This window comes from Castanea sativa, chromosome 9 (genome assembly GCF_040712315.1).
Source record: "Castanea sativa cultivar Marrone di Chiusa Pesio chromosome 9, ASM4071231v1".
Classification (NCBI taxonomy): Eukaryota; Viridiplantae; Streptophyta; class Magnoliopsida; order Fagales; family Fagaceae; genus Castanea; species Castanea sativa.
The window spans coordinates 35,280,513-35,294,568 of record NC_134021.1 but is presented as its reverse complement, the minus strand read 5'-3'; the positions used below and the strand labels follow the sequence as shown (position 1 = coordinate 35,294,568).

Here is a 14,056-nt window from a genome sequence, read left to right as displayed (position 1 = left end):
ATAATGTGGCTAGGGTTCTCACAACAGAGGCTCCTCTTTGTGTTCTTCCCAAGTGGTCTCGTCGAGTGAGAGAAGTAAACCTCTCGGTAAGGGTAGCAAGTGAATCTCTTTCAGGGCAAAAACGTTATGCATCTGACATGGATGTTCTCTATGATTTACCTTATAAAAGACAACAGGTTTATCAGAGTGAAGTTGAAGGAACTTTTGAAGTGGCAGAGGCTGTTCAGCAGCCTCGCCAAGAGCAATGAGTTGCTTAGCTTGGAATTGTCTCGAGCTTGGGAACCTGCGTACAACGAAGGAGCCTGTAGAGATAATACGAGCAAAAGATCCCTCTGTCTTTTTTTAGTCGAAACACTAACAGATGAAGCAAGGCTAGATACGATACAATGAAGCATTGAGTTCGATCATCGATGGGTGGTTCAACGTGAAGGGAGAGGAGGTGGATTGGTTCTGTTTTGGAAATCATCAGTGAATTTAAAGGTAGAGGGTTCGCATAAGTATTACATTGATGCAGTCATTGACAAAAATACAGGTAATCAATGGCGCTTCACCGATTTCTACAGTGAACCAGAAACAGTAAAAAGAAGTGAGGCTTGGAGTAAGTTGAGACAGCTAAATATTGATCTGAACATGCCATGGTTATGTGTGGGGGACTTCAATGAGATTACAAGACAAGAGGAGAAGCTCGAAGGTGTGGAGAGGTCTCACAATCAAATGCAGTTGTTTAGAGATGTTATTGATGAGTGTGGCTTCATGGACCTTGGGTATGTAGGACCGAAGTTCACTTGGGCAAGACGCTTTGAGAATGGAAGATCTATATGGGAGAGGCTTGATAGAGGATTAGCCAATAATGAGTGGTTTCTGAAATTCCCAGGTGCTCAGGTTCATCACCTACAATGCAATTCTTCATATCATTGCCCTCTTCTTATTGTTCTTGCCCCTCTAGACATACCTCAACGGAAAAAACCATTTCGTTTTGAGGAAATGTGGCTGTCCAATCCAAGCTGTGGAGAAGTTGTTCGAACAGAATGGGATTCTACGGTGGGGTCAAATTTGAGCAATGAAATTTTGGTAAAAATTGAAAAGTGTGGGTCGGACTTAATGGGGTAGAACTAGAATGTTTTTGGTAATGTTAGACAAGAATAAAAAATAAAATAAAAGAGGGAGTTGTTGAGGAAGGCCGAATTTGAAGCTCAAGTCAGAGGAGAAAATCATCGGGTAAGGGAGCTAAAAAAAGAAATTGATGTTCTTATGGATAGGGAGGCGACAATGTGGGCTCAAAGGTCACGGTTATTGTGGGCTGGTCAAGGAGATAAGAACACAAAATATTTCCATAGTCGGGCAACGAAAAGATTCCGGAAAAATCAGATTAGGGGTATTAGAGATGAGATGGATGATTGTAAAACTGAACCTGGGGAGATTGCAGCAGTGTTGACAGGTTATTATTAGAACCTTTTCACAACTTCTTCTCCTAAAAATTTCAATAATGTGTTAGAGCATGTCCCTTAATTAATTATGGATGAGATGAATTCTTACCTGTCACGTGAGTTCTTGAAGTGTGAAGTTTCAGTAGCTTTGAATCATATGGCCCCACTTAAGGCACCGGGACCAGATGGAATGCCACCTCTCTTCTATCAACACTTTTGGGGTATAGTAGATAAGGATGTGACCTCCTCCATTTTATCTTGGCTAAATACAGGTACCTTACCCCATCCTGTTAACCATACTTTTATCACACTCATTCCAAAGACTGAAAATCTTGAATATGTTACTTATTTCAGTCTCATTAGTCTTTGTAATGTGTTGTATAAAATTTTCTCTAAAGTTTTAACCAATCGATTAAAAAGTATCCTTCCCACAATTGTCACTGAGCACCAATCAGCTTTTACCAAAGATAGATTGATCTCTGACAATATCTTAGTTGCCTTTGAAACACTACATGGTTTACAAAAATACAAGTCTGATTCCTTGGGATTCATGGCTCTTAAATTGGATATGAGCAAGGCATATGATCGGGTTGAATGGATTTTCCTTGAGGAAATCATAAGGAAGATGGGGTTTAATAAGAGATGGATTAATCTAACCATGACTTGTGTTAAAATAGTGACATATTACGTTTTAGTCAATGGGGAACCAAGAGGCCTTATTCAACCATCAAGAGGTATTAGACAAGGTGACCCTCTATCCTCCTTCCTTTTCTTGCTATGTACTGAAGGGTTAAATGGGCTGATCAAAAATGCAGAAGTGAAAGGAGATATTCATGGCTTCTCTTTGTAGGAAGGCCCAAAACTAACTCATCTCTTATTTGCAGATGATAGCCTCTTATTTTGCAAGGCAACAGTGGAAGAGTGTGCCAATGTTCTGAAAATTTTGGAGGCACATGAGAGGGCTTCAAGTCAAAAGGTGAATAGGGGCAAAACAGCTTTCTTCTTCAACAGGTCTACTTTGGATGAGGTTAAATCTAGCATCAAACATACCCTTGGAGTGGAAGAGATTCTTCAATATGAGAAGTACTTGGGGCTGCCATCTTTGGTGGGGAAAGGGAAGAAATCAAGTTTCAATAACATTAAAGAGAGGGTGTGGAGAAAGCTTCAAGGTTGGGAAGGTAAATTATTCTCTCAAGCTGGAAGGGAAGTTTTAATAAAATTTGTGATTCAAGCAATCCCAACTTATACTATGGGTTGCTTCAAAATTCCCTTGGGTTTGTGTCATGATATTGAAGCTATGATTAAAAAATTTTAGTTGGGACAAAGAGGTGATCATAGGAAAATTCGTTGGGTAAAGTGGGATGAGTTGACAAAATCCAAAATGGTGGGTGGAATGGGATTCCGGGATTTGGCTCTATACAATGACTCTTTGTTGGCAAAGTAAGCTTGGCGCCTTTGCCATAATAGATCTTCTCTATTTTATAAGGTGTTCAAAGCTCGTTTTTTCCCAAATTGTTCAATTATGGAGGCCAAGGATTCAAGGGGAGGATCGTATGCTTGGAGAAGCATACTTAAAGGGAGAGATGTTATTCAAAGAGGGGCTAGATGGAGAGTTGGAGATGGGAAATCAATTAATATTTGGCAGCACAGATGGATTCCAAGGAAAAATTCTTCCCTAGTAGCTTCATATCCAATTGAGTCCATGGAGAATTGTTTGGTGGCAGTGTTGATTGATGAGAATGAGAGGAGGTGGAATGAGGAAGTGATTGATGGGATTTTCTCACAAGAAGAAGTGGCATTAATTAAAAATTTTCCACTGAGCTATAGAGTGGCTGAAGATGTTCTGATTGGGCCATACACGCAAGATGGACAATATACATGTAAAACGGGCTACAGGTTCCTGAAAGAAGAAGCTAAGATGGACTTCGTGCAGGTGGAGTCAGGTACGGATGCAAGCTTGTGGAAAGGGATTTGGTCTCTCCAAATTCCCAACAAAGTTAAAAACCTGCTATGGAAGGCTTGCAGAGGTGTGCTGCCAACAAAAGAGGCACTAGTCCGACGTACAATCATCGAGGACCCACTCTGTGATCGCTGCCATGAAGCTCAGGAGTCTCCGCTGCATGCTCTGTGGTTTGTAAGGAACTAGACACGGTCTGGGAGAAATCTGTCCATTGTCGAAAGCGCCGAGAAATCAGCTTCCTGAACTTCAAAGAATAACTCTCTTGGATACTCACACAGCCAACCGAAGTGGAACTCTTTGCAATGGTAGCGTGGGGGATATGGAATCAACATAACAAAGTGCGCCTCAACCATGTTGCTACTCCATTACACCAGATTTTTCAGATTTCAGCAGGGAAACTTGCTGACTTCACAGCTTCTCAACAACCTGCAATACCGATGATGGCTCAGAGGGTCAATCAAAGAACTAGATGACAACCTCCTCCGGTGAATTTAGTGAAAATTAACTTCGACAGAGCTGTTTTTTCTAGTGCTAATGCAGCAGGTAATGGGGTGGTAATTAGGGACAACTCGGGTCAGGTTCTCGCCTCCTGTTCTCAACGGTTATCACAAGCTTACAGCAACACCGACGTTGAAGCTCTAGCAGCAGCTAAGGCAATGTCTTTCACAGCAGAAATTGGCATTACGAAGGCTATGTTGGAAGGTGACTCCCTCACAATCATGAAAGCTCTATCAAATGACCATAGTTCCTTAGCCTCGTTTGGGTTGATAATAAATGACAATAAGTTTAGTGCAGGAAATTTTGATCAACTACTTTACTCTCGTGTAAAGAAAGAATGTAATTTTGTCGCTCATTGTTTAACTAGACATGCATTTCATATTTCGGATTTTTTAGTATGGATGGAGGATGTTCCACCACAATTTTCAAATGTACTTCAGGCTGATTTAGTCGTTTCCTTTTAATCCAAGTTTAGTCCGGATTCTCAAAAATATATATATATATATATTAGACTAGTGAGCTCTTATAGGTTAGCAAAAAAAAAAAAAAAAAAGGCGTAAATGCACTTTTAGTCCCTACATTTTGACCCGATTTCTATTTTGGTTCCTACATTTTATTTTTACCACTTTTAGTCCCTAAACCAATTAAGGTGTGACATTTAAGTCCTTACCGTCACCCAACTAACAGAAAATGCTGACGTGGCTGACAGCACAGTAAAATAATAATTAAAAATTCCATTTTGGCATTAAAAAATTGTCACGTCAGCGTTTAAATTAATTTTAATTAAATAAACAAAATTAAAAACAAAAAATTGAACATGAACATGAACATGAACATGAACATGAACATGAACAACAACAAACCTAGAATCAAGAACATGAACATCAAACTCAGAATCAAGAACATGAACAACAACAACAACAACAACAAAATAGATCAGAGAACCACACCTAAACCAACAAACCCAGAATAAATAAATAAAAAATTTAAAAAAAAAAAAAAACTGGACTCCACTTCCCATTTACCCAAACACAAAAAAAGCATGGTCGGGCCTTCACTTAACACTGCCATCAAACCCACCGCTACTACCATCAAATTCCTCTGCAGCTACAGCGACAAAATCCTCCCCCGTTTTCCCGACAGGAAACTCCGTTACCTCGGCGGCGAAACCCATGTCCTCGCCGTTGACCGCTCCATTTCCTTTTCCGGTTAGTCCGACTCCGTTTTAATTTAATTTTTCTTTAAATTAAAAAAAAAAATTTCTAGCTAGAAATTGAATTCGATTTATGGTATAGAGCTATTGTTGAAGCTCGGAGAGTTGTGTGGTACAACTGTGAGCCTTCGTTGCCAGTTGCCGTCGAAGGATCTAGACGCCCTGGTGTCGATCACCTCCGATGAGGACCTCGCGAATCTCATCAAGGAGTACGACAAGGCCACGTCGCCGCCTTCATCTCTGAAGATCAGAGCGTTTCTCTCGCCGCTGAAACCTACTAGAAAATCAATCTCTTCTCCTCTTCCTCCTCAAATCCCTAATTACTCGATGTCTTCATCGAAATTGTCGTCGTGTTCCACTTCGTCTCCGTCTCCGTCTCACACTCCCACCGGCACCACCTCGAGGTTTTCGGCACCAACAGCCGACATGCGCCTCCGCCAAATCTCGCCGCCGGTCGCTCCGTTTGGGATTGGGATTGTTGAAGCTCTGTTCGACTAGGTTCATTGGTTGGGATTGCAGGGTTTGTTGTTGTTGTTGGTCTGATCGGTGTGAGTTTGTTGTTGTTGGTTTGGGTGTGGTTTGTTGTTGTTGGTTTAGGTGTGATTCGGTTTGATCTATTTTGTTGTTGTTGATGTTGATGTTCTTGTTCATGTTCTTGATTCTGGATTTGATGTTCATGTTCTTGATTCTGGATTTGATGTTGTTCATGTTCATGTTCAATTTTTTGTTTTTAATTTTTTTATTTAATTAAAATTAATTTAAACGCTGATGTGGGAATTTTTTAATGCAAAAATAGATTTTTTTAATTATTATTTTACTGTGCCGTCAGCCACGTCAGCATTTTCTGTTAGTTGGGTGACGGTAAGAACTTAAATGTCACGCGTTAATTGGTTTAGGGACTAAAAGTGGTAAAAATAAAATGTAGGGACCAAAATAGAAATCAGGTCAAAATGTAATGACTAAAAGTGCATTTATGCCAAAAAAAAAAAAAAAGACCAGTGAGCTTTCATTTCCTTATGGTCAGTTGGGTTTTTCAATGAAATTCATTTGAGTACAAGTGTGTGGGTACTGTGTCATGTGGGTTATACTCATAAGTCACTAGTGGATTGCCTGCCAAGTGACGTGTTATAAATGGATCCAATCCAATGTATGTACTTGACGTTATTTGTTCTTTATTTTATAATAAATAAGCATTGTCAAAAAATAAAAGATGAAAAGCATGGTTTCTACAAGAATGTACTATCGCTAAGGCTTACGGGAATAATTTTAAGACTGCACTTATTATCAAACTTTTTTTTACAATTATTTTATGTAATAGAATATGATTGATTATGTGCCACCTTCACATAAATTCATTACTTTTTTTATTTTTCTTTCATCACTCACAGTTTATCAATTCAAAATTATAACAAAGTTATGATACAAATACGTTTGATCCTACAATTTTCATTCGTCGCTAAATTTCTCTTTGTTTTGCTTACTAGTGGATTACTTGTAAGCATGAGTAGCAAGTGGTAATGAGTGTTGAATTGCTTTGACAAAAACTGCAGGTTAGGGGAATGCACCGGCAAGTTTGATATATATTTTATTATTGTTATTATTTTATTTGTTTCATTAGTAAAATTTAGCTATGATAAATACTTTTGCTAATAGTTTTGCTGGCTCCAAGTTGCAATTTTTTTTTCTTATCTTGAATGGCAGACTTTATTAGTTTATGATTTTTTTTTTTTTTGGCTAAATTATTATTGATTTGTAATTAGTTATTGGTTCTAATGTTCTGTCATTTGTCTACTGACTACTAATAAATTACTACGACTACGAGAAAGCAAGTGAGGCTGCTGATTACTTGACCCAATGGGCATGTGATGTGAGTTGTCTTTTTTGGGTTCTCTGGACCAAGCCTATGCTGTGATTGAAACATTAGTTACAGTAAACTTGTTTGTGATTCTCAGTGACATTATGAAAAGAGAAAAAGGGATAAAAAAATTCTCTAATATCGCTTGAATATAGGGACATAACAAGAATCTCCTTTATTAGAAGGTTTTATTAAAAATTATAAATCAACAATCAGTTTTTTTTTTCTTCTATATTTAATAAATTATGAATATACTTCATTGTTAATTAGTAATATTTTAAGGTTCTGATTAATGTGTACCCTTAGCGCATACATTCACTATTTAATTTGAAAAAAATTTTATGAAAAATTAAAAAAGTTTTCAAAATAATTAGTTACTTTTTCTATTTTCTATAAAAAGTTTCCTCAAATGATTTATATTGATATGTGCTTTAAGGACACACGTCAGTAAATCTCATATTTTAATGGTGCTTTGGGTGAAGATACGCGTAAAGGAAATAGCACCCAATATAACATATTTAAAACGAGGATATGGGGTAGCAGCATCAAAATACAATAATGGCCTATTTAGTTTAAACCTAACTCAAAACTCAGTTTTCATTTCTCATTACTCAAACTCTATTTCAATATCTCATTTTTTTTATCTCTACTTTTTCCATAACTTGAATAGATTTTTGTTTGGGTCTTGTTTTCAGGTGCATATTTGATTTCTTAAACTTAATTTTTTGATAAAGTGGTGGAGCCATATGTTGTGCTTGGTCAGAACGGTAACAAGAAGCAAAAACTCAACGTCATAACTAAAACAAGAATCACAATACCCACATATTTTCCAGTAATGTGAATTAGATTGATAGCAAAAACAAAATCAAGAGAGAGCACACAAAATCAAGAGAAAGCACACAAAACCCAACAACCATCGAGAAGTACACCACCATAAACAAGCCACAAACCCAACACCACTATAAACAACCCATAAACCCATCGAGAAACAAATCTGTATTTGGGATGAAAAAGGCAAAGAAGAAAGAAGAAAAAAAAAAAAACAGAAGTAGAACTCAGATGCTTTGGTTGTTAATGAAGAAGAAAGACAGAATAAAGAAAAGGTGGGGAAGAAAGAAAAAAGAAAGAAAGGTGGAGAAAAAGACCAATGAGAGAGAAAGAGAGAGAGAGCACTCAATAATCTCCAAAAGGCGAAAATAGCAAATTAACCCTCAGTTTCTAACTATATAGTTAGCAGGTCCGGTTCCCAAACTATATCATTTACTAACATCTCGATTTTCAGAGGCTTGATTTTAGGCCTAAACATCGAGTCTTTGAGACTCGGTTTTTGAGTTTGATGTGGCGTTTTTTCCATGTGGCATCCACCTGAAAATCGAGTCTCTAAGACTCGATTTTTAAACCGAGTATTAGAGACTCGATTCTTGCCACGTAAACGCCACTTAGATCTCGAGTATTAAAGACTCGGTTTCCTGAAATGGAAACCAAGTCTCATAAACTCGATTTTTAAGCAGCGTTGGGTCCCATCTGTCACTTCCATGTCTCATAGTCTGGTCTGAAATCTTCAGTCTGGTCTTGAATCTTCAGTAGTGTAGTCCAATCTTCAGTAGTGTAATGGTCTCTGAGACTAGATAAGTATCACGTGAATTTTCAGAAAAAGAAAGCACGCGTGTATGTCTTCAGAAAATAGGTCTCCTAGGTCTCTCAGGAATCTAAAAAAAAAAAACTGTACAGGAAAGCAAACATTGCTCCTCTCTCACACATTCAGCAAAACCATCTCATCATACACATTCAGCAAACATTGCTCCTCTCTCAACTCTCACACAAACATTGCTCCTCTCTTCACTCTCATACAATCCTAGTAGCATATTTGCACATCCTCATGTCAGGTAATGTTCTCCTCACTCTTACCTATATATATTTACATATTTACAAACATATTTACATATTTACATACATACATATATATATATATATATATATATATATATATATATCTATTTTAGAAAGTGAGGAGAAAGATATATATATATATATTTACATACATACATATATATATTTATATTTATATTTATTTATATAAATATATTTATATATATATATATATATATATCTATTTTAGAAAGTGAGGAGAAAGATATATATATATATATATATATTTACATACATACATATATATATATATATATATATATATATATATCTATTTTAGAAAGTGAGGAGAAAGATATATATATATATATATATATATTTTTTTTTTTTTCATGACCTAGGAAGTCTTTTTGCTAGCTTTCGGTGAATTTATCTGCTTCATTTTCTCCATAATTTGTATTAAATTTGAGTTTGTATATCACATATGGTATATTTAACTGTATATTAATGCCTTGATTTTGAAATTAGATGATATGTCTAATTTTGATTGCTCATGATCAAATTGCACTCATTCATTTGCACATCCTCATGACTTTTGTTGTTTGGTTTGATATTTTTATTTATATTTTTGTTAGAACTGAGTCGAAATTTTGTAATGGGGGTGAGTTTTGTCTTTAATTTTTTTATTTGTTTGAGTACGAAATGATAATGATTGAGTGTGTTTGTATGTGATGTGGGGTGAGTATATGCAATTGTGGGGTGAGAAGTTGTAATTTTTGTACTTTGAGTAGATATTCAAGATTTTCTAATTGATGTTAAATAAAAGAGATAAAATATGTCACTAACATATTATACTTTACTCTCTAATAGGTTCACAATCTCTGAAGAATATTGATATAAATGTATACTATGGTGGACCCCTTGACAATCCTGGAGAGATTGACGGATTCCCATTTAGAGGGCCGGGTATTGAATGCTACTACATGATGATACGTCGTAAGTTGAAGACGTTGGATGATTTGAAGAGGAAAATAATGCACTCATTGAGTTTGAATCCTGCTTGGTATGACATCAAGATTATTTATCATTACCCACAAGAAGTCCTTCATGAACGGATAAATTACGGGTATATGGCGATCAAAGAAGACAAACATGTAAAGATGATGTTTAATAGGATCCAAAAAATGCCCCAAGTAAATGCTGCTGAGTTGTACATAAGTTCGGAGCCGCTTGTAAAAGTTGATACTGAGGTGGTGCAACAAACAACTACGGCTTTACAATTTACAGCCCTAGATGATTGATGTACTACAATGGGAGGGTATACAATGGGAGGTTATACGCTCCCATCTCAAGATCATGTTGCCAATACTGGTGAACCCCTCCATCCTTAAGAGACACATTTAGAGGAGGAAGACGAAGACGAAGACAAAGATCATGCCGCGAATGATGGTGAAAATATTGATGACGTGGATGAATACGAAGAGAGGATTGAGCGAGGCGACTTTGAGAACGATATGGATGACCATGAAGTCGTTCCCAATTTTGAAGAGGAAAATATGGAGTACCATGATGAAGGTGATGCAGACGATGATATTGGCATCCAGCATGATACAAATACGACCACTGCCTACAGACCTCCTGCCGACTCATTTTATGCAAATACTTGGGAAAATATGGTTGATCCTTCACGTCTTCAGATACCATTTGTTTCTACTTGGGAAGATGGGATGCATTTTCATAAAGGGTTGACTTTTGCAAATAAAGAGGCGGTAAAGCGTGCATTGGTAATATACGCAGCAAATGATAATAGAAATTTTATAATCCGGAGGTCGACCAAAAGTAAATTGTGCGCTGCATGCGTTGATGACAATTGCAAGTGGTACGTTGGGGCATTCATGAAGGTTAAACTTATGGATGGTCACGTCTTATGTGGGTCCACACACTTGTATACCCTTTGGCCTTCGAAGAGACGGTAAAATGATGGATTCTAATTTTGTCGCATCAGAAATTGTGGGAAAATTGCGAAAAAATCACACTGCTCGTATACAAGATCTTTGGGACATCATACATACTAAGTATAAAGATGAGCTTTCTTACTATAAAGTATGAGACGCAAAACAAAAGGCAATTGCTAAGATATTTGGGGATTGGGAGGAGTCTTACCAAAGGTTGCGAAAGTTGTTGTTGGCATACTTGGATCAGGATTCGGGTACCCTGTACAACTATCACACCATACCTAGGCCATACGAGAATTCTGCGTTACTGTGCTATGTATATTAGGCATTTGCTCCATGCATTGCTGCATTCCAATATTGCAGGCCAGTGATCAGTATTGATGGGACTCATTTGTATGGTAAATACAAAGGGGTTTTGATGATTGCAATGGCAACCGATGCCAACCAAAAGGTTTTGCCTCTTGCCTTTGCTGTTGTGGACAAGGAGTCAGAGGCTAGTTGGGGGTGGTTTTTAGAGTGTCTCAGGGCTTCGATTGAGCATGTTATACCTGCCAACGGCATTTGCATTATTTCTGACCGACATAAAGGTATCAAAAATGCCATTCGACAGTGGCCTAGACGGAGAGACGGAACAGAACAGGTATATCACCGATATTGCCTTCGACATGTTGCTAGCAACTTCAACAGACGCTTTGATGACCCGATTCTAAAGGCATTGGCCTTGAAAGCTGGATATGCAACCCATGAAGCTAAATTTGAATCCATAATGCAAATCATTAAGGAGGCCGAGATTAATTTACTGAGGGGTGTAGACCCTACTAATCGCCATGTTGCACGCTGTATGCCATACACATATTTAATCAGTGAGGATTTGGACAAATGGACCCAGTCACATGATGGTGGAAGACGTTATGGGGCAATGACAACCAATATCTCTGAGTGCTTTAATGGGGTACTTAAAGGTGCCCGCAGTTTGCCCATTGCGGCAATGGTTGAGTTCACTTGGTCCAAACTTGTTGCATATTTCCACGATCGACGTAAAAAAATTACAGAAGATCTCTCTCGAGGTAAGGTGTGGAGTGATTATGCAATGGAGATCTATAACAAAAATGCGCAGAAAACCGCAGGTCACACTGTGAGGAATTTTAATCATGAAACTGGTGTATATCAAGTGCTTACCCCGTACAACGACCATAGAGGTGGAGGGGAGAAACCACAGTCATGAAGTGCATGTATTTGATAAAATATGTGGTTGCGAAAAGTGGCAAAACTTGAAGATCCCTTGTTCACATGCAATTAAAGTTCTTCAAGGTCTGCACCTCGATGCGATTAGCTATATTGACCTATGTTACAGTTTGAACAACGCCATTCACACATATTCACATAATTTTGTGGTGCCAAAGTTAGAGTCATTGTGGAGGGACGTTCGCGAACCACGATGGGTGCCTGACCCACAGCTGTTGCGAGCCAAAGGTCGTCCTGTGGCCTCAAGAATAAGGAATGAAATGGATGGGGTACGGCGAGAACGGGGAAGCCGGAGGGAAGATCCGAACTTGAGGGAGATTCAACCGAGGCAGCGATGTGGAGTGTGTCATCAAGAGGGGCATAACCGTAGAAGCTGTCCCAATTCCCATGGGGCTTCGACAAGTGGTTGTGCTACAAACTAGGCAAGTGCCCTCACTGTTTTTATATAATATGCTATGAATGTCATTTGGTTTTTGTTCTTCGCATTTGGAAACTAACAATTGTATTTTCATGTTTGTTAGGCGAGTGGAGACTCTATTGAAGTTTTGGCAATGTACGTGGAACTTGTGGTTATCTTCTGTATGGAGAAGTGCTGAATGTTGTTGCTGAATGTTGTGGTTATCTACAAGTGTTATTTTTTTTATTGTTCAATGTTGTTGCCGAATGTAGACTATGTTCATTTTTAGTTAGTTTTTATTTTCTGTATTTTGTTTATTGCTGAATGTTGTTGTAATTGAACTATTTGCTATCCATTGTACTCGTTACATTAGTTGCGTTGTACAGCTTTTGCCTAGCCAGCTTTTGAGTTGTAGGGGAAGGGAAAACTAATTCTGGTTTACTGTTGTACTGTTGCAGGAGTAGCTGCAAAAAAAATGAAAACAAAATCCCAGTGAAAATCGAGTCTTTGAAACTCGATTTACATTGGGTTGCCTAAATTGCCTCAACGGACCATTTCCACGGTATTATATTTTACAAAACCACTAAAAATCGAGTCTTTGAAACTTGATTTTGAATGGAAATAAAGTTTCAAAGGCTCGATTTTGACGGGTAAAAAACCACTATAAATCGAGCCTTTGAAACTCGATTTTCATTGAAAATAAAGTTTCAAAGGCTCGATTTTGACAGGATATTATTTTTTTGAAAACCACTTAAACTCGAGTCTTTGAAACTTTATTTTCAATGGAAATAAAGTTTCAAAGGCTCGATTTTGACGGGATATTTTTTTTTTAAAAGCCACTAAAAATCAAGCCTTTGAAACTCGATTTTTAATGGAAATAAAGTTTCAAAGGCTTGATTTTGACGGGATTTTTTTTTAAACCACTTAAAATCGAGTCTCATAGGCTCGATTTTGACGGGATATTATTTTTAAAAAAACCACTTAAAATCGAGTCTTTGAAACTTGATTTTCAATGGAAATAAAATTGAAAAAGGCTCGATTTTGACGGAATTTTTTTTAACCACATGTGCCACTAAAAATCAAGCCTTTGAAACTCGATTTAAATTTGGAAATAAACTTTTCAACGATCTCATATTTTAAAAAAATCACTGAAAATTGAGCCTTTAAAACCCGAATTCTTTTGGAAATATTCACAAGGAAGCGAGCCTTTGAAACTGGATTTCCACTCCAAAAATCAAGTATCAAATGTTCGATTTCTAAGATTTTTCACTAATTTCAGATAAATAACAAAACTATCAAAAAAAACTAAAATAATGAGTGTTCAATTGAGCAACTTCTGGAATTAAATAGTTTAGTTTCACAGACATAAAGAAATTTCCTCTTATACATGGCTTATCAACAGAAGAAATTAGATTTTTGTATAAATAAAAGCATGCATTGGACAACAGCAGAAGTTAAGTACTTGAATTGGATTGAAGATTGATGTAACTGAACAATTGACAACATAAAATCTAAATATCTGACCATTAATATAATTCCAGACTTTACAGTTGCAAATAGAATACCTATACATACAATGTGATCCATTGGGGACTATTGCACCAATACAACAACAAGATCACATTTATTTTATACGT

The 14,056-nt window shown here is 37.1% G+C and overlaps 1 protein-coding gene across 1 annotated transcript; it reads left to right on the top strand.

Annotated features, from left to right (window-relative positions):
* The first annotated feature begins 410 nt into the window (after positions 1 to 410).
* Positions 411 to 1,449, top strand: LOC142609117 (uncharacterized). Its single transcript, XM_075780743.1, has 3 exons — positions 411 to 414; positions 533 to 1,071; positions 1,162 to 1,449. The coding sequence occupies exons 1-3, from the start codon at positions 411 to 413 to the stop codon at positions 1,447 to 1,449; spliced, it is 831 nt and encodes a 276-aa protein (XP_075636858.1).
* Positions 1,450 to 14,056: the final 12,607 nt, after the last annotated feature.